The sequence below is a fragment of the Triturus cristatus genome, chromosome 10, assembly GCF_964204655.1.
Source record: "Triturus cristatus chromosome 10, aTriCri1.1, whole genome shotgun sequence".
NCBI lineage: Eukaryota > Metazoa > Chordata > Amphibia > Caudata > Salamandridae > Triturus > Triturus cristatus.
In genome coordinates, this window is record NC_140593.1 from 960,838,814 (window position 1) to 960,860,430 (window position 21,617).

Sequence of the window (21,617 nt, forward strand, 5' to 3'; positions counted from 1 at the left end):
TACTTGCAGTGAGTATTTCTCCAGTACCTGCATGGAGTTTCTGCCAGCACCTGCAGGAGTGCCCAGACTGCACTTGCAGTGAGTATCTCTTCAGTACCTGCATGGAGTTTCTGCCAGCACCTGCATGAGTGCCCAGGCTGCACTTGCAGTGAGTATCTCTCCAGCACTGCATGGAGTTTCCGCCAGCACCTGCAGGAGTGCTCAGACTGCACTTGCAGTGAGTATCTCTCCAGTACCTGCGTGGAGTTTCTGCCAGCACCTGCAGGAGTGTCCAGACTGCAGTTGCAGTATTTCTCCAGTACCTGCATGGAGTTTCTGCCAGCACCTGTAGGAGTGCCCAGACTGCACTTGCAGTGAGTATCTCTCCAGCACTGCATGGAGTTTCTGCCAGCACCTGCAGGGAAGTCCAGACTGCACTTGCAGTGAGTATCTCTCCAGTACCTGCGTGGAGTTTCTGCCAGCACCTGCAGGAGTGTCCAGACTGCAGTTGCAGTGAGTATTTCTCCAGTACCTGCATGGAGTTTCTGCCAGCACCTGTAGGAGTGCCCAGACTGCACTTGCAGTGAGTATCTCTCCAGTACCTGCGTGGAGTATCTGCCAGCACCTGCAGGGAAGTCCAGACTGCACTTGCAGTGAGTATCTCTCCAGTACCTGCATGGAGTATCTGCCAGTACCTGCAGGGAAGTCCAGACTGCACTTGAAGTGAATTTCTGTCAGTCGTATCATGGAAGTCCTGCCAACCCCTCCAGGGAGGTCCAGCCAGTGCCTGCAGTGAGTTCCTGCCTGATTCTGACACATGGAGTGTCTGTCAGACCTGTCAGAGAAAGCTAGCCTGCAGTGTCAGTGAGTTTCAGCCAGCACCAGCCGGCAAGTCCAGGCAGCACCAGCAGTGAAGTTCTGCAACACCCAACATTGATTTTTGCCACCACCAGCAGGGTAGTGCTGTCGGCCCCTGCAGGGCGGTCCAGCCAGCATCTTCGCCCATCAGCCGCCAGAGCACGTCCGCCTCTGAGGGCAGAGAGGCGGGGGACGCCATGCTCGGGCTGAGCGGGGAAGTGGCGCCACTGTGAGCCCGGAAAGGAAGATGGCGTATGTACAGGTAGGTCTGAGGAGAGGGGCGACCCCAGCCTATAACAGGGTGGGGGAGGGCAGGGACAAGCCACTCTGGCACACGGCAGCCCTCCATTCCCCCTCAGGTGCCAGCCCCCCTCCACTGCCGGCAACAGGTGCTGCACCCAGTTTTTGTCTGAGACGCACGGGATCTCTGGTGAGCAAATTGCGCTGCACCTTTGAGAAAGAAACAAGCCGTGAAACTGAAAAGGGACTTTGTATACAGCCAGCCAAACTTTGTACAAAGATTGGCTTTAAACTAAACTCAGAATTAAACCAACAAAATTAATTTTTATGCTCGTTATTTATAAGTATTTCTGCCAGGTTGTGGATAGTTAGTCTGCCTGAAACAATTGTAATGTTGTTTAGTGCAACTTCGCGTACCACAGCATCAGTCAGACAGTGCACCAGCTATGAAGACCGGGGTACATGGAGAGCGCGCAGCCGTGAACATGTGGGGGCGGTCAGCGGGCTCTGCATCTACAAGTCCTCCTCAATCTGTTGCATTAACGCCACCTTTCATTTCCAGTGACCCCTGACAGAACCTCTAGTGCCTCTGCCGGAGACCCCGTCCTCTCTGACTCCCACTCCTCGGGGTAGGTGGGTGGGGTGTGTGTGAAGAACGGTGCTGCTTCGCAGAAGGCAACAGATGGCCTCCTAGGAGAGAGAGGGCGTGTATAGGCTGCCCGCGCGAGGGATGGGGTGGATGGGGGCTGTGTGTGTGTTTGTGTGTCCTTGCATGTGTCAGTGTGTGTGCCTGTGCTTGTGCGTGAATTTCCGTGCATTAGTGCGTACGGGTACGTTTCAAGTAGTAACAGGACCCCCCGCCCCCCTCTCACTTTCAACCTCAGTAACGAACCACCGCAGGAGGGAGCTGGCTGATACCTGGTGTGTGCATTTTGGTGACACAAACAATGTCCCCTCCTTAGCTTGTCTGGTGAATCAAGGGACACACGCAGCACCACCCCTCCTTGGCGAGGGTGGACCAGTCCCGTAGACGAGGCGATGGAAGAGGGAGCAGGGAAACGCAGGATCCTAGGGGGTCTGAAGAGGGGTGGTTATTTATAAGATGGGGTGGGGGTGCAGATGTAAAGGTGGTGAGGTTCCTGGAAACGGAGCGGCAGAGAAGGGATGAGGGGGCATAGACGAATAATTAAGGTATAATTAACAGAGCAGACGGGTGGCAGGAAAACAGAGTCAATGGGAGGTGGAGGGAATAAGACAACAATTTGTGGGGAACAAAGAGATCGCGGAGGAGTTAATAAAGGGGGGCATGGAGTAATAGAAAAAAGGGGGGCACCAGGGGCATGAATATTACACTGTATTGTAATTCCATTTATAATATAGCGCTTAATACCCCTGTCAAAGCGTTGAAGCTCTTGGGAGAGTACAGTAATTGGGGTTAGAGAAAGAAAAGTATCAGGTGATGAAAGAAGAAAGGTATAAAAGGAGGGAATAAGCACCTGAAAAGTGTCAGAAGGAGGAGTGCGAGAAACAAAGAAAAGAAGGAATGATTATGGGATATCGGTAAGGTAATGGAGTTCCCGGGAGAAGAGAATGCGAGAATTCCTTACCTCTCTTGCAATCGAGAGAGAGGTGTAATGACAGGGAGTGCACGTGTCATGGGGCATGCGGCTTCAACTTCACACCATATTTTACATATTATATGCAATAGGTTCCCAGTGGTTTTAAGACTACAAACCGCAGCAGATGATGTTCCCTTTGAACGTGTTGTCTCCTTTGTGGCCTCCACCAACTCCAGCTGCAGTAGCTGCCACCTCAGTGGTATGATCTAGGCCTCAATGTGTTCTAAGTGTGCCTTCAGATTTACCACTGTCTGGATGATCACTCCATCAGGCGGTAAAAAACTCTAATACACAAATCGCCCTTCCATCATTTTAGAGATAACCAGCAAAATTTAGAAAGCGGTGGGGTAAAGGAGCCTAGATTAAGAGACACTTGTAGCAGTCATGCGTACTAACTGAATTTAATAGACAGTGGTATAGTTATAGGTTATGCGGCACCTTAGGAACAATCACACATATATCAGTTCAGGATAGTATTGAGTTACGGTGCTGTGAGGCGAGGAGAACCACCAACCTCCCCCAAAGTTGTGGCCAAAGCCAACATAGAAATTCACAAACCCCTCAGCACACGTCTGTAGAGTAATATTAAATACCAATGCATGTATACACAAATTATAAACACAGTTTCAGAAATCTTCTCTTTCTTTTATGCTTTTCTTTCTGATCAGCTGATTTTGTGAATGCATACAAACTGCCCCACAGACCGAACACCAACCTGTCTGTAAACATCAAGGGGCAGATTTATGACGTCTGGCGCATCTCTGCTAATCAGCAGAGATGCGCCAGAAGAGTTGCGATGCATCTGCCCACCCGTGCGCCACCATTGATGCGCCGCATTTATAATGCGGCGCACCGTGGCACTCGGACGGGCAGATGCGTGACGCATCTCCTGTCGGAAAGGCGGCGCATTGCTGGAGTTGCGTCGCAAGCGCGATGCAGCTCCAGCAAGGCTCGGGGGTGCCCTATCCCTTACATGCTGCGTCAATCCTTACGCCTGCTTCAAGGAGGCACAGGGTTTTGACGCAGCATGGCCAGAAAAGTGACTGAGTGAAATCTTGTAGATTTCACTCAGCCACTTTTCGGAGGCGTTCCTGCGCTGGAACGCCCCCCCCTGTGCAGGTACGCCCACATGTGGCGCAAGCTTTACAACGTGACGCATCTCCCTAGATGCGTCACGTTGTAAATGGGGCGCAACATGGCGCAGGGTTTACGCCACCGCTGTGTCACAAAAGTGACGCAACGGCGGCGTAAAAGTGGCGCAAGTCCGTTATAAATCTGCCCCTAACTTTTTAACATTGCATGTAACATGTCTGCTAGGGGCAAAGTGCAGGCTGTACCAATATTGGTTCTATTAATCGCCTTTATCCTTTCCACAATTACAACATGATGCACTTCAAATCAAGAACCAAGATGACTGTTACTTTGGAACCATAGACTGAAACAAGTACTAACCAATGTTTTAACATATTCCTGTGTATGACTGGTAGATCTTCTGCAAATTGTTTCTAAAAATGCGCTGAACACCAATGAAGAATTGAAAAGTCTGTACTAAATATATATTTTATACATTTTTCCAATATAATCTTGTGTGATTTTTTAAAAAATGCTGCTCTTATTGATTTATAAGGGGCAACAATATAATTGTGGTTTTCCACCTGCACCTATAATATTTTTGTCTTTTTGCCCCTTACAAACATGCTTCATGCTATTCTAAAAAGATACAACTAGTACTTTATATTGTGATAGCCGGCGATGTCCCAGTTACTTACGTGTAATCTTCATTATTCTGCGTTCTAATCCTTCATGTCTCAGTTATTACGAATAACATCCGTCCCAGCAACCAAAAAACTACGTAACCCAAAATTCCTCACAAGAACCACCACTTCCACAGGAAGTAAAAAAGGGATTGGTGCATAGATGAACTTCTTGATTCTTAAGTATTCTTAACTCCAAATATTACATTCTGTGACAAAATTGTCAGAGAGAGGCGGGCGGGGTAACTATGACTGTGGTGAAGAGGCCTAAGTCGCAGAGTGATGAAAATTACCAGTAAGTAATGGGGCATTACCGCCTTGTCCGTCCTCTTAATCGGCTGTACCCAAGCCAAAGATCCAATCATTTTTCACAGGAAAAAAAGCACAAGGAATCCAAGAACTTGTGTTTTAGAAATTGCATTTTTTTTTTAAAAAAGCAACAAACTATTGATACAACTTTCTCTAAAAGTGGATAATTTTGAAAGAAAATATCTATGAGTTATCCCAACTCAAGACATGGGAAGCAAAATCCAAGGAATAACGTCTGCCCACATTCAGCTGATAACAAAAAGTAAAAGTGTTGAGGATGACCAGGTGAAGGCACACAAGTGTCCCTCAAGGAGACACCTATCAAAAAGGCCCAGGAAGCAGCCCTTCCTCTGGTTGATTATCCCTGGTTATTACTTTATAAAGACCCACCCTTGACAAATTAGGAAATAGTATTAGTAAATGTAATCCATTTGCTTACAGTGGCTGAGGTAGGGCGCTCTCCTTGCCCTGCAATTCTGGAAGTTGCAGAGGTGGGGAAGATGTGGCCTACCATCAGAGCTGCTGATTTTAAAACTGGGGAACTAGGGAGTCCTGGAATTGGTTCAACATATTGTGATTCAGAACAAATCAGTTAGGGCCAGATGTACGACCAGTGTAAATTGCTACTCGCAATTTGAGTTCGATTGCGAGTTGCAAATTGCGAGTCACAATTTACAATGTACAAAAGTGTCAGAGATACAGGTTGTGATTCCCAATGGGGTCGCAAAATGCGAACCTCATGAATTTTAATGAGGCACTCGCAATTTGCGACCCCATTAGGAATGGCTGACTCTCCCAGGGATGGTGGCCTGCTGGGCTCAGCAAACGTCCATGTCTGGGACTGCTTTTCAATAAAGCAGTTTTTTTTTAACGCAGCCCGTTTTCTTTAAAGGAATGCATTTAAAGGATGAATTAAAAAAAATAAAAATGAAACATTTTCGTTTCATTTTTTAAGGGCAGGTAGTGGTCCCTGGGACCACTGCCTGCACCTTAAAAAATATTTTTAGTGCCATTTACCAAGGAGAAGGGGTCCCCTGGGGACCCCTTCCAGTTTGCTAGTGGTTTACGACCCTTCTGTGAAGGGTGGTAAACTGTGAATGTTTTGCGACCGCAATTGTGGTCACAAAACAGTCATACATGGCATTTGGGGTCGCTAGGAAGGGAACGCCCCTTCCTAATAGCAAGTTTCAAAACATATTTAATGAGTCTCAAATTAATTGCGACTCGCTAAATAGGCTTGGTACATGGCCCTGTGGGTTTTTGCATGCACAAACGGGTTGATAATTTAACAATGTGTTTTAAAATTATTTGTGCATCTTGAAGATTCTCGCTGTAAGGAGGGAAGTAAACATTGTGCAATTAACTACGAATACCAAGCCTTCCTAGATATTGAGCCGTGACTGCCTTTGTGTGAGTTAGACATCAGCTCTTGAATCTTTTGTGGGAACGGGACAGGACTCAATAAAACATATTTAAAAAACAGTTCTGTTCAAGTTTGTTCATGAGCATCAAATTAGTGTGCATTCTGCAATCCTAGATTCTGCTTGAAGTGAATGGGAGCAGTGCTTTGATGTGAGTTCTGCAGGGAGGTGTATGTAAAGTATTGGTCGCAGGTTTGAATGTTAGCATGATACATCATTGGGTTAAGGCACTTGCTGCAGCGACTTGTGTGTAACGAAGTTTTACAAAAATTGCAGTCTCATCAGGATAGATCCATCCCTGCATCGCCCTAGCAGTGAGCACTCTATCGGTAGAGTTTAGCTGTAAAAAAAAAAAAAAAAGAATGAATAAAGTGCTGCGTTGAGTAGCAAAAATCACCTCAAAATCCAACCACCCCTAACACGGCCTATTAGCCCACTCGAGGGACACTCGGCCCTGCGTCCATCTTTACCCCAACCATGACTCATTGTTTTAAATCACTCTCTGCTAGTCATGATACGGGCTAAAAATTACATCCCAGCAGACGTACAACTGAACCAAAATGGCGCCGAGGTGGACATCGTGGTTAACACGAAACTCGGCGCCATTTTATTTAAGTCGACTCAGTGCAAACCAGGTTATTCTCACTCTCACCTAAGGCTTGTTATGCGTCGTGTAAATAGAACGGACCTGACAATTGGTCGCTTCTTGTGTGGAAGCTCACGGTGTATTGCTTTATGCAAGTAATGGATGCTTGGTCATAGTAATGAGCGCAGCAAGCCCGCCTATCATTAAAATAATGTATGTGGCATTTGTTATAACACAATCCACCTAGTCCGTCGCGTTTTAGTGTGTAACGAATGTATTAACAAATGCCCAGTTACCTTTACGTGCTAGCCTATATAACAAGCACCGCAGCACCGACGCTTAACTTTTAATGTTAAAAGTAAAGTGCGGGTGCCGCGATTATACCAAAAGTAAAGAAATAGATGTTTTTTTCTATTTCTTTACTTTTGGTATAATCGCGGCACCCGCGCTTTACCTATAACATTAAAAGTAAGGCGCGGGTGCCGCAATTATAGCAAAAGTAAAGAAATAGATGTTTTTTTCTATTTCTTTACTTTTGGTATAATCGCGGCACCCACGCTTTACTTATAACATCAAAAGTAAAGCGCGGGTGCCGCGATTATACCAAAAGTAAAGAAAACAAGCGGCACTGAAAGCTATCGCGTCGCGATCGCTATTGTCAACAACTAGTGGTGCGCGCGCACCACAGAGGAGCGGGGGGAGGGAGCGCAGCAGTGACAGCAAGGCGGTCACGCGCTGCTGCGCGTGCTGGACACCGCCATGAATGGGCGTTTCAAAGGTGGGACATTGTCCCGCCTTTGCCCAATCGCGTGCCATTTTTTTAAAAAAAACACACGCAAGCCAATGCCAGGCGGGGAAAGCAAAACCACACGCACAAGCGTGTGGGTAGCTTTCTAAACCCTCGCACTGCAACTCTAGGCACGAGACCTAAAAATGAGAGTGAGAGGAAGAATCAAAGGAAGGCCCTTGTTCAAATCCTCCGGAAGGAATCACTACTGGAGGTACTGTACTGTTAGAAAGTGTGTCTCTAGTAGGCAGAGGTATGCACCATCTCCTAGTAGGGACCACAATCCTAATCAGGGTGAGTTAGATACATACTAAAAGATAACCTATGCTTACCCTCTAGTAACTTGGTACAGAGCAGTCAGGCTTATCCAAAGAGACAATGTGTAAAGTATTTGTGCAGCACAGCACACAGTAACACAATGAAAGTTCTACTAAAGACTCCACACAGGGTTAGAAAAATAGAGAATATTTTTATGAGTAAAACAAGACCAAAAACACAAAAATCAAATAAGTAGAACTGTAGTTATACATTTTAGAGATTAAATGAAAATATAGTGCTTAGAGTCATAAAGCACTAACTGGGGACATCGGGTTTTGCTGGACCGGGGCACATCCAAATGTTCAAGTCGCCTGCAATGGAGTGCATATCGGACAGAAGTATCAGCCTTGGCCCGCTAAAAACAGTAATCTTTGGAGGTGCTGCGTTGATGTCGAACATGAGATGTGAGGAGCAGGGAGGCGATGCATCGTCTTCGAAGTGAGGGATTCATAGATGATGCGTCGTCGTCAAGCCACGCACTCAGGGAAAACTTTGTTGTCACGCAGCACAGAAGATGGGGGATGCTTCGTCATCGAGCAGTGCGTTCGAGGAGACTTTGTCATTGAGCAGAGAACGAGTTGGTGATGCGTCATTGCTGGGTGAACTGCGCAGGTTCTGATCGGCACAACGGCAGTGATGCATCATTGTCGAGAGATGCAGCACTGAAAACCTCACTTCCAAGAGCTCAGGACTGGGTTGGCACCACTTGGTAGGGCAAGGACTCACAGAGTCTAGGTGATGTTGCAGGGGTTGAAGGAAGTCTTTGATGTCATTGAGACTTCATAACGGGGGAGCTAGCCAGCATGCCCTCAGAGTCACTCTGGGTTCAAGTGAGGTGATCCAGTCCTTTCCTCAGCAGGCAGATCAAATGGTAGCAGGCAGCAGGGCAGCACAGCAGAACAGAAAAGCAATTCTTTCAGAGCAGCAGTCCAGCAGAGCGGCAGTCCTTGTAGCAGCACAACAGTCCTTCTTCATAGCAGAGTTTTTTACAGGTCCAGTAGAGTCTAGTTTGGAGGGGTCAGAGACCCAATACATATACCCAGTTGTGCCTTTGAAGTGGGGTGACTTCAAAGAAGGATCTTTGAAGTGCACAGAGGTCCTTTATTTCCAGCCCTGGCTCCAGACTATCAGTAGGGGGTAAGCAGCCCTTTGTGTGCGGACAGGACCCTACCTAGTCAGGTGCAAACGTCAGCTCCTCTCTCTTCCTGTCCAGGAATAGCTATCAGAATGCAGATGGGCACCAAGACTCACCTAACCTTCCCATGTTTGTGGCTGTCTAGAGGGAATGCACAAAGTGAAGCTGTGACCCACCCCAGATGTGTATTAAAGTCAGGCTGCAGGAACACAGAGCTGTAAGACCAGAGAAATGCCCAATTTCTAAACATGGCATTTCTAAATTAGTAATTTTAAATCCAACTTCGCCAGTAAAGAGGATTTATCATTATCATTCCAAAGATATAAAACATGACAAAGCTACTGATTGCTAATCAGGAATTACAACTTAAAGGGTATTAAGGAGTTCCTAATGTTAACCTGTGAGAGGAGTAGGCCTCACAGTAATGAAAAACGAATCCAGGTGTTTGTCATTACCAGGACATGCAAAATCTAACAGTACATGTCCTACCAATTACTTACACAGCACCATGCCCTATGGGCTTCCTACGGTCTACCTTGGGAGTGACTTATGTGTAATAGCAGGGGACTTTAAGGCTTGACAAAGGGTTTTAACTGACAAGTCGAAGTGGCAGTAAATTGCACACACAGGCCCTGCAGTGGCAGATGTGAGATAGGTTTGAAAACTACTGGTGTGGGTGGCGCAGTTAGTGCTACAGGCACACTAGTAGCATTACATTTACAGGCCCTGGGTATATGGTATACTACTTTACAAGGGACTTATAAGTAAATTATATATGCCACTTGTGTATACACCAATGTTACCAAGTATAGGGGAGAAGCACATGCACTTTAGCACTTGTCAGCAATGATAAAGTGCACAGAGTCCTAAGGACAACAAAAATAATCAGCAAAAAGAGGCGGTAAGCAGGTAAAAAGTTTGGGGGAGACCACCCTAAGGATGATAGGTTTAACACTGTCCTTTTGTCATATTGGTGACTTCAGTGGGACTGGAGCTTCTTAGTCTTGTAATGTGAGTTTACAGAACTCCATTAGAAGTTGAAACTGTGTTGTAGAAGGATTTGGGACCATTGCCCAATTGCAGGAGTGAAGGCCATGTCCTCTTGAACCCCCCACTATTCCCTGACGGAGGCTTGCCCTTTCTGTAGTAGCAATGTTAATCATTGTGCCAACTTCTCCTTCCGTACCTGTGGCAGAAAGTTGAACCAGGTCCATTCAGAAAATTATGCTGAGGAATTTAATATTCTGGATTGGAGAAAGCTGATCCTTCTTGTGATTGATTATCCAGCCATAGGAGTGGATAAACTGGAATACCAACAGCACATCTTCTGTTGCATTGGAAAAAATAGATGCAGCAATTAGCCAGTCATGAATGTAAAGAAACACCCTAATACTCTTAATATTGCCAGTAAGGGGGGAAAGAACCTCTGTAGGCACCCTCAGAGCTAAAGAGATCATAAAGGAGATGACTTTAAACTGAAAGTTTTGATCCACAATATTGAAACATTTTGGAGTCTGGATCCTGGGGAACATGTTAATTTAAATCTTGCATGGCTAGTGATACCAAGGAGTCCCTAGGAAGGATAAGTGAAATAAGGGACTCAAGAGGGACCATTTTAAATGACACATGATGGATAAATGAATATACCTCCTTGAGGTCTATTAGTAGCTGAAAGTCTCCTGAATGTTTCTGCACCAGAAACAATACTGAGCAGCATATTTTCTTCTGTCTTCTGGTGGAATCTTGATAATGTCTCCTTTGTTTACTAAGGGTTGTATACCCTTCCACAAGGCTTCACGTTGTAGAGGGTAGCAAAGAATTTGGGTCACAAATGAAGCTGTTTGGACAAAATATTCTATGGAAATCCTGTGATCCTGTTGAATGGTTTTTAGAACCCAGGAGTCTAAAATTAGAGCCTGCCATTATGAATAACAAACTTCTGAGTAATCCTTGTACTGAACTCCACTGTCTTACAGTCAGGACTTAGAAGAGGAGGTGGAAGATGAGGAGGAATTAGAGGGCATAGATGTGTCTGAGATAGTGCCCGCCAACACCTACCCTTCAATCAAAAGGGCTGACTTGGTCCTTTGGAGTTCCCCAATGGGACCAAAAAAACAAGAAATCCAAAACCTCTACCTTTGAAAGAAGGGCTTATGAGAGCCATTACCTTTTGTGCTTCAGTACATTTTTTAATCATGTGCTCAAGCTGTGGTCTGACAAGTTTAATTCCAGAAAGTGGGATGTTCATCAGAATATTATTTTGGGAATTGTCAACTTTCCATGCTTGCATCCAAAGATGTTTTCTGGCTGCTATGGTAGACCCCAAAGCAGCTGGAGCAGCACTCAGAGAGTTGAAAAATATGCCAGCCAGAAATCTGACATGTTGCACCCTTTGTGACAGAATTGGAGTACAATCAGCACCTTCCGGCAAGATATCTTCTAGAAATTGAAAACCTCTGAGAAGAGTTTAGACCTCATATGTTTCATACATATTTGAGCAAATTGCAAAATTGTATGCCACATTGGATCTGTTTAGTGCTACCTCCCCTTATTTAGCAAAAAGGTCGTCTGTGAAGGAATCTTAAGATATCATGGAACCATGAAGAGAGGTTTGCTATAAGAGAATCAACATTGACAATTTGTGGCAATTCTTCCATAGAACCTTGTGTTGTGTATCTTTTTGAGAGGAACCTTGGAAAGTTGGACTTTTCATCTTCGTTCCATTCTCCCGATAAATGTTTTCTGATGGGCAAACGCAACAGCAGCTGCTTCGTATTTTTTGCTGGAATTGCTGAAAGCAATCATCACCTCCCTCTGGTTCACAGGTCGGAAAGAATGGGTACTCTCCCTTATATGCTGCAGACCCTCTTCCAACTATGAAACTGAATACAATGGCCCCTTACATCCTGCTCTTCGTCTTGATCATCAAAGTGGACATACATCTAAGTTCTAGATAGTTTGGCTAAATTTGATTGAAGGGCAGAAGCTACAGCTGCATCAGTCATAGCCTGTAAAGTACATATATTTGGTAATTCCAAAGAAGAATAAACTGCCCCTCCACTATTTCTGTATTAAAAGAGGAAGCCTTTGTAGAAACACTGTATTTGCGCTAGAAGACGTAAATTCTCTTTTCAATGATAAACATTCTGCTCAGATGAAGCAAGATAAACTAGCATTTGCAATGCAGTAGGTCTCGCAGTTGTGAGAGTTTGAGCTATTGGCTTTATAAATGGCAATGCCTTTTATTTACGTTTTGGTTTTTAAAACATAAATAAAAGGCATTGTCATTTACAATGCCAATAGTTTAAACTCTCGCAAATGCAAGACCTATTGCATTGCAAATCCTTGTTGTAATTTGTGGCGGGCAGTGCAGGTTTAATTAAATGCGAATGAGCAGCCGCAGAAGCCAAGTTTACAACAGAGAAGCTGGTTGAATGGTGTTAAATTAAAAAAAATATATATAAAAACAAACTAGATTGGGCGGGGTGGGTGAAGTAATGGACCAGTTTGGGTCAGGGCATCAACACAGCATAGGGGACCATGATTTGAGTGTGGAAGCAGGAGACAAGGGAGATAGCAATAAAACACACACTCCCAGGGAGTGCTGAACGAAAAAGAAAAAAAGTAGTTACCTGTGAGCAGTGCCAGGTTACAAGTCATTCGATTGAAAGGATAGTAAAGAAGCTATGCTTCAGGGGACAGACAAACAAAAGAAAAGGAAGGAAAATCATTGAATTTAAAGAAGCAAATGAGAGTGAAAAAAATTGTAACCTATTGTAAGCAATGGGCTGACCCAAAGACCACTGTAAGTAGTGGAATTGTCCACAGTCTTTTTTAATTTAATTTTTAACAGTTTTATATAGTGCGAACTAGACCCGAGACATTGGTATCGGAGCGCTTTACGTCAGCACCAGTTTCTTTATAGATGGACACATTTATTTTTTTTGTTTTGATTTTTGGTAGGCACGGGGAGATTAAGTGATTTGTCCAGAATCACAGGATGTTGAGCATTGTTGCCGGGACTCGAACCCGGTTCCCCCCTTAGAGGTCGACGCTCTAACCGAAATAGACAACTAAAAGCTGTCTCTAGAGAAGACCTAAAAACTAAGGAAGTGAGGTCATCATTTCTATGGGCATTCTGCCTCTTGGGTATGGCCCAGCTTACGTCCAGCATCCCGTAGCTTGTCCAATTATAGTCCAGTCATTGACATTCTGCCTCTTGGGTAGGACACAGCTTTTGTCCAGCAGGGAGAGCTTGTCCAATTAGGCCAGTATGGGCATCCTGTCTCTTGGGTAGGGCACATCTTGCGTCCAGCATGCCCGGAGCTTGTCCAATTAGTCCAGCAATGGAGGTACTGTCTCTTGGGTGGGGTCCATCTTACCTCCAGCAAGGGGAGCTTGACCAATTCATGGGCGTACTTCCTCCTGGGTAGCCCCCAGCTTGCATCAGGGTGGCCGAGAGCGAGTCCAGTTATTTCAGCCATGAACAAATTTCTTCTTGGGTTGGGTAGGGTATGGAGGTCCTGCCACGGCCGCCCCCCACCTCCCCCCCTCAGCCCTACCTGCGAGTGTAGCGTTGGCTGCTCGCTCAGCGCCACGCCAGGCATGCCCCGCTGCCCTACAATAATGTTTTCGTACAGACACTGCTGGACGTGAGCAAAGTCAGCCTGCAGGGTGGCCTTGGACCCCCAGAGTCCATTAATCATGCAGGCCTTGAGAGTGCCCATCTCTGGTAGCCCGGCTGCAAAGGGCTGGCCGGCTTCCTGCTGGGGGACCAGGGGGAAGTAGACGAGGACGGAGCCGGGACCAGGTCCTGTTAGCTGGGCATTACTTTCTAGTAAAACTATACACCGGAGTTCTTCGGATTCCTCGCTTTCATATGGGTGGGGGAGCCCCCACTCCATTTCATCGGGATTAAGCGCTGAGATGTTTTTGATTCCTCTGCAAAGTGACTCCACTAAAGAGGAAAACAGACCAAAGCCGTCAGGACTCCTAGAGAAAGGGAACCAGGTTTGATCGGCTTCTGATGAGAGGGAGAAAATAATCTGGCACCGGCAGACCCTGGAAAATCTAGAACATACACCACCAAGAGAAAATGAGAGTGTGCCAAGAAACTCGCAAGTATGAGAAGGCGCTCGAGGGGGAAGATACCCGCCTTGACCTAGAATCTCACGTTTCAGAAAATCATGGAAGAGTGTGACTGTGCATGAAACACTTATGAGAGTGAGCGAGGGAGATAAAGAAAGAGGAGCCATAGGAAACTGTGAGAAGAGTGGCTGAATTAGAATGAGAGAGGAGAGCGAGGCTGGGAGAGAAAAAGAAAGAACGGGCAGATGAGCGATAGGGACAGGTCAAAAAATGGAGTAGGGAGAAGTAGGAGAAGAGAGCAACGGGGAGGCCAAAGAGGAGGAAAGGATGAGCAGAAAGAAGGGACAAGAGAAAACATGAGAGAGATATAGACAAAAAGGGAAGAGGTTAGGTAGGACGGGAGAGAACATAGGAAGAGAAAGAGCTGGAAAGAAAGGTGTGACAAAGGAAAGGGTAATACAAAAACAACGGATACAGAGAAGAGGGAAGGTAGAGAAATAGTAAGTGAAAGAAAGAGCAAAATAGTGAGAGAAAGTGATTGTCTGAGAGTGGAGAAACAGGAAAATGGGGAGCGAGAGAATGAGGCAGAAATTGAGAGAGATAATAAAATAGGCGGAGACATGGGAGAAGAGAGAAATTAAACATTTGAAAAAAGGCACAGGGAAACACAATGACAGTGACTAATGAGGACTAGGAAAGAGAGAGATCTAAAGTGAAAAATGAAAACGGAAAAGATAATTAAAAACGGGGAGAAGCGAAGAAGAGAGACACAGTAGAGGAAGACAGAGCTCGAATGATAAATTAACAGAGAAATGTTGAATAAACGGAGGGAAAGAGAGAGTTGAGAGAATATCCTAGCTCTGTAATTATTACGATGCAGGGGGAGGGGTGAGAGAAACCAACACAGAGACATTTATATGGCACGCGCTTCATGTCCCAACATGCACCGCACATGTATCTGTAGCAAACTTCACTGACGTGACCCCATATGCAGAAGTTGTTTACAGAAGAGATTCATGCTTCCAGCTACTCATAAAACCCGGCGACTCATTTGTACGCCAGCAGTGATAGCTTTAATCAGCCTACCAAGAATCGGCCCGCTTGTAAAATTTAACAAGTGCTCGCCATTGCGGAAAGGCAGCCGCTTGTTTATATTTGCATTGTGCTTTCACTTTAAGTGAAAGCGCGATGCAAAAATAAACACACGGCTGCCTTTCACAAAGACGAGTGAAAGAAAATAGTGCTCACCCACCAGATAAAGCCCACCATGTAATCTCCGCGAGTACACAATTGAGTCTGGATGGGCCTTCACAGAAGGAGACAGGGCGGTAACAAATAAGCCTCACTTTCAATCGGAGGCCAGCGTTTACCATAAAGTATGACGCCAGCCAATGAAAATGATGGGCGTTGCTTTAAGTCCCCTTCAGAAATCATCTCGATCACAATAAGCCTCGCAGAGCGAGAAGCGCATGCGCACTCCAACGCTAGGTCTGCGAGACCTAAAAATGACATGTCAGGCTTCCGAGACTCAGTTTAAATAAAAGCAAAATCCCACCTGTAAGATCTCATGATAACATGTAGATTTCTGAAAAAGACTTACAGAGCAGCAAACAAACCCTACAGGGCAGATTTCTCGCTACTAATGCCTCAGCACTCAGTGGAGGCTGTTATTTACAGGAGTGACTCCCTGCCAGCCCCCTGCAACATGCTCAAAAACTGTGGAGGACAAATCCTGATATACCGGGTTTTGAGTGCTGGCTTAGCTACAACCACTGTAGCCATTTTTACATCTTCAGTGAGTTGCTGTAGCAGATCCACAAACAGGTATGAGATAAATTTGTTACCATAAAAACAAACCTACAATTTTGTACAGGTGCGACTGTCTTGCAGCGTCAGAGAAAGTAGGAAGTACATCCATGCACCAGTCCCTTTTACTTCCGGGGGAAAACGAGGTTCTTCTGAAGAATTTTGGGGGTTGGTATTTTTGGTGACTAGGATGGGAGTTACTTTGTCTTGGGTCAGGGGTCAGGGCGGGTCTCAATTGTAATGATTGTGGCAGTATTTTTTTGCATTACATTTCACAGAACTGAGAATTTTGTGGGGTTTTACAACTAGTAAATCTAGTTCCACATGTCTATTCACCATTCCATGGGGTTTGTCTTGTAATAGCATGGCACAGCAAAGTAAAATAAATTCCTCATGAGGAGTTTGCATACTACCAGTACCATGCAACTTGTAATCAGGGCCTTTGTAAATATGACCCAAAACATACATGAACTTGAAAACTTGGATGTAAAGAGTTGTCGACCCTTCTAAAGCAAGGTGAGCTTAATGCTTGTTTGAAGTACATGGAGTATTGATGTGTTATGAAATGAAGACCATATAGGCCTAAAAAGAGAATGAAACACAGTGGCTGAATAGCGGCTATGTGTCGATAAGGAAGGGATAATTAAGGATCAACTTTTTTTGCATGAACTGTATACTTTTGGATTGAAAAACAATATATGAACCGTAATACAGGATGTTTATACATAAATCCTACATACTGTATTTGTGAGTACAGTCCCACTCTAAAATCTGAAATGCATGCTGCCCCAACATACACCTCTTACTTTGGCAGGTCCCACGATCACCCAAAGTGGAATTTTGTTTTTTAAAACAAAAAAAACTAGGTTTTACCTGGTGGTGACAGACAGGGAAAACTGACCATTTGACCACCCACTCTAAATCGGACAGGCGGTCAAATGGCCACATCTCAGATGGCCCAAACTCCATCAGAAGAGTATGTCAGTGATGGAGTGTTGTGGTTTGGCTTGGAATGTTGCTGGTATGGTGTTCTACCAGTGATGCTCGAGGGGCTCCTAGGCAATGGAAAGATAATGTTAGGGGGAGAGTTGAGACAGCTGTTGACCAGAAGGAAACAAAAGACTGTGTCTCTCTGGTGGTGGAATAAAGACTTGGATTAACTCTGCTGTCCATCCTTGCATCTTATCAATCATCTCCCCCTCTATAACAATAAGAACTATAAAGGAACAGGCTCCCAAACAATTACATTTACTTTTCATCAAATAAACACAAGTCTCTTAACACTTACTAAGTTCATATAAGACATAAGTTCATATATGACTTACATAGTAAAATCACACTGCAAGAAATGTAAGTGAAAACCGGGAACACCCATAGCCCCACCAGCTACTTGTCATTCAACTCATAGTCCAACAAGTAGGAAGGTATGCTCTCTGGGCCGAGACTGTGATGACCTCCTTCAACTGTCCCCTCAGCCCCCTTATCATCTGAGATGCAATAGTCACTATGTTTGACTCTTTCACCACAACTTGCCAGCCTGGACATACTCCAAACACCACCATAAGACAAAACAACAACATTCCTCTTCACCTGAAAAATGCGCTTAGGACTCCAATATTGAGATCCCCTTTGGGGGTCTATCGTGGCTTCTTCACAAAAATTTAATCATTCACATGCCACTCTCTCGCACACACATTATGTTTGTCATCATAGAGCTGTTTGTACTTCACTTAATATCTCTCCACCACATTTGCGTCTACCACCTTCATTTTCTCCTCATATTTCAACCAAACAGGGTTGAATTTGAATCTCATAAGTCCACCCCTTAAGCATTGGAAATGTGAAAGTTTGGTCACCACGATGGGTGCATTGCGGTACGCCCACAATTTTTCCATGATCACGCTTGAAGCTGAATCCTTTTTTCTACAGCTAACTGGACAGATGCTTTAATTATCCTGTTCATGGATTCAGCCAGGCCATTGGCCTGTGAAGAGTAGAGTGTTGTGCGTAAATGAGTGATACCCAGTTCCTCCAAAAATTCCTTCATCTCTGCCGTAACAAATTGAACACCATGGACCATGACATTCTGTTTGGCAATCCCCTCTGAGGCAAAATCATCTCTTAAAAACTCCACAACAGTTCTGGTCATCACAGTACTCACGCAACATGCTGCACCCTACTTCGAAGTGTAATCAACCAACATCAAGGCAAATCTTTCTCCCGGCGACAACAGTCAAAATGCCCAACAATATCAAGCCCTAACTTGACCCAGGGTTCTTTTGGTACTGCCACAGGTGATAATGGAGCCACCCTGGCCACTCTAAACTTGTTACTCGCTGCACACTGAACACAATCTCTCACTACTCCATCCACCTGACTATACAAACCCGGCTACCATTATTGTTCTCAGACTCTTGCCTTGGTCAGGTTCCTACATAGCTACAAGCTGAACAATCTTGTCACACAAACCAACCAGGGGGACCATCCAACTGCCACTAAAAAAATTACCCTCTTCAATACAAAGGTCCTCCTGAACATTCCAAAACTCCCAAGGCTTCCACCACAAGATCCTTGAAATTCACCCATCCTGAGACCGCAATATCCTTTACCACCTCTCTCACCTTATCTTTGGTGGCTTCACTGTCCCAATCATCTTTGCCAATCATCGCTTCCTTTACCCAAATCACGGGGTCTGTCACAACTTCCCCCTCTGTCAGAGCTGGCAGCAGACGACCTCAACAAGAAATCTGCTGGAGCATTCTTGACACCTAGTAAATACTGCACCTGGAAATTGAACTCCATCAACTCTTCTATCCACCTCTTAATGAGTGGAGGAACATTATCCACATTCCTACATGCCAACAATTGTACAAGAGGTCTATGATCTATCCTGAGGATGAGGATGAATGGCAAGCTGTTACATCTTGGCTTGCAAGCCATTGCATGAATGTGTTCGGTTACGTGTTGTGAGCTCGAGGGGATTCCGTGACGGGGTGAGGAATGCGAGATTCGAGTGTAGGGGCGGTTGGAAGCAGATTGTATGCAAGAAGGTACAGACCGATGGGGCGCTTGTACTGAACTAACTTCTTCTGCAATAAATACAAGAACTTGGATAAACGAATCGCTCATCCGTTTTCTTTGGACAACATCTCTTACAAAAGTGGCGACGATTTGAACTCAGCGTGCAGATTTTTTTTCTGTTCATCTTCTTGATGGTATGTGGACGCTTGATCTACTTAAAGTCGGGGGCACACATCGAGCCTCATTTGACGCACTGCACCATAATTAAGGGTAAACATTCGGTGGCCCCATCGGATATATTGGATAATACTTTGGGTTTACACGTTTTTAAAGAAACTAAAATTTGCGTTTCAAAACTAATTGGATGCATTGCACGTGATTCGCAAACTTCTCCTATTCAGTTCAAAAGATAAAAAGATACAAGATTTATCTTACCGTTTTATCTTTGTGACACTGAATATTTTCGAATAATCATAGTGTTACGACTGCTACCATCACGCGACGTTCTTTCTTGTCCTTAAAGCGGACGAGCCGTGTTTCCGTGGTGCAACAGGAAGTCGGAAGGAAACGTGCATCGTCATTACGTTATGGCATTTTTGTTCCCTAGCAACGGTGTTTATTCACGAAGGATTTCCACATGTTCAGTTTAGCCAGCATGTAACGTGAGAACCTACCTTTCTGAAACGTTAAAAGTCCACAAAATTCATAAGTTGTTAATTTAAAGTATAAGAAGTTAAAAGAAGCTGGTTTAATAAGGAAAAGACAACGGTGACAACTTGAGTTATATTTATTTTTTTGGGGTAAATTAACAATCTTTATTCAACAAGCAACAGTTAACAGAGACACTTCTGGAAGTAAACAGCACTGACGACGGAGACTACTTTCTTTATTTTAATTTGTTTTGTTTGGATTACCCATATTGACTCATTTTAACATGTTTTTAATTTTCATTTTCACACGTTAAGATTGAAAGGTTAATTGTCTTGAATGTAGCAAGAACGTTAGGTAGTATCAATGTTATTTGTGAACATGTTGCATTGTTGTTAATATATTTAACACATACTATCGGTCACCATGGAAACAAATGCAATATTAGCCCCACCCAAATTCTTACAAAATCCAGGGTTGCCTTCCATGGTTTGGGAAGACTGGCAGGAATCATTCGAAACCTATCTGGAAGCGATAGGTGGTGAAACATTTTTAGCTTCACGGAAGTTAGCTCTTTTAAAACATAATTTAGGAGTGGAAGGTAGAAAAGTTTTAAAAACCTTACCTAAACCCGCCACTAATGTTAAAGTATCAATAAATAATGTGGTATTGGGAGATGATGGTGGAAACTCCACTGATGAAAAAACTGTATTCGACAGTTCTAAAGTACAATCCTTTGACGTTGATGAGTACATTGAGGCATTAAATGCATTAGAGGAAAACTATGGGAAGAAAACTAGTATTGTGGTCGAAAGATACACATTTTTTTCAAGGGCTCAGTTACCTGGGGAAACAGTAGAACAGTATGTCGCTGTTTTAAGGACATTAGCAGCAACTTGTAAATTCAAAGATTTACATGAAGAAATTATTAGGGATCAATTTATAAACAGAACAAACAATACAAAAATTCAAGAGAGATTACTAGACTTAAAAGATCCTAACCTACAGAAAACAATCAGTGTAGCGAGAAGAATTGAAAATACCTCACGGTATGTAAAAGAATTAAAAGGGGAAAATCCAAAGAATGAAGTAAATCTCTTAGACAACCGTGCAACCAAGACCACAGTTAGTATACCTAAAGATCATAGCAATACGTATAAATTCAAACCAAAAACGAAGTCAGACGTAGAAAGACAGAATGAATCTCGCACTCATCCTAACAAGGGAAAATTACAATTGGCTGGTTTTAAACGTTTTTGTTTCAGATGCGGAAGCAACATGCACACCGCCAGCAATCCAAGATGTCCAGCCATCAATGTCACTTGTTTTAAATGCAGTAAAACGGGTCATTTTTCCAAGATGTGTAAAACGGGTGATCGTGAATTTTGGAAACAGTCCGTAAATACAGTTAATTACACTAATGATTCACCTTTAAGTGACAAGGACAGTGATATTGAGGTTATGGTTATTTGGGATTTGGAGATAAATGAATTGTCAGACATGTATCAACCACCCAAATGTATGTTATCAATCAATCAAGTGGAGATTTCTATGTGGGCAGATTCATGTTCACCGTTCACCATCATAGACAAACATATGTGGTTATCTGTGGGCAAGAACGATCTACTACCACCTGATGTGGAACCTGTCGGATATGGGGGTAACAGACTCCCTGTCTTAGGATATTTTGTTGGCAACTTATTTTACAAGGGTAGGAACACGCAAGCTAAAATTTATGTGGCTGACAAAGGTAGAGCCTTGTTGGGGTGGAAAGAACAAAAGGGATTGGGAATAATTCTTGATCCCAATCACCCTAACCAGGTATTACTTACAGGTGATCCTCACATGTCAAGTTGGGGAGTAAAATATCCTGAGTTGTTTAAAGCCAAGCTAGGCTGTTTAAATAAGTTTGAGCATCGCATCATACTAAAATCGGATGCTAGGCCTGTTGTCCACAAGGTTCGCAATGTTCCTTTGATATTAAGACCACAATTAAAGTTAAAACTGGATAGATTATGGAAAGAGAAGATAATAGAGCCTATTGAATC

At 44.2% G+C, this 21,617-nt stretch overlaps 1 protein-coding gene across 1 annotated transcript in view; it reads left to right on the forward strand.

The window, feature by feature from the left end:
- Positions 1-842: 842 nt before the first annotated feature.
- SYT17 (synaptotagmin 17) overlaps positions 843-21,617 on the forward strand; it is a 680,897-nt gene continuing 660,122 nt past the window's right edge. Inside the window, exon 1 of the mRNA XM_085628853.1 lies at positions 843-1,099. Coding sequence (XP_085484979.1) covers positions 1,085-1,099 — 15 coding nt within the window. The 5' untranslated portion in view covers positions 843-1,084. The remainder of the gene's footprint in view (positions 1,100-21,617) is intronic.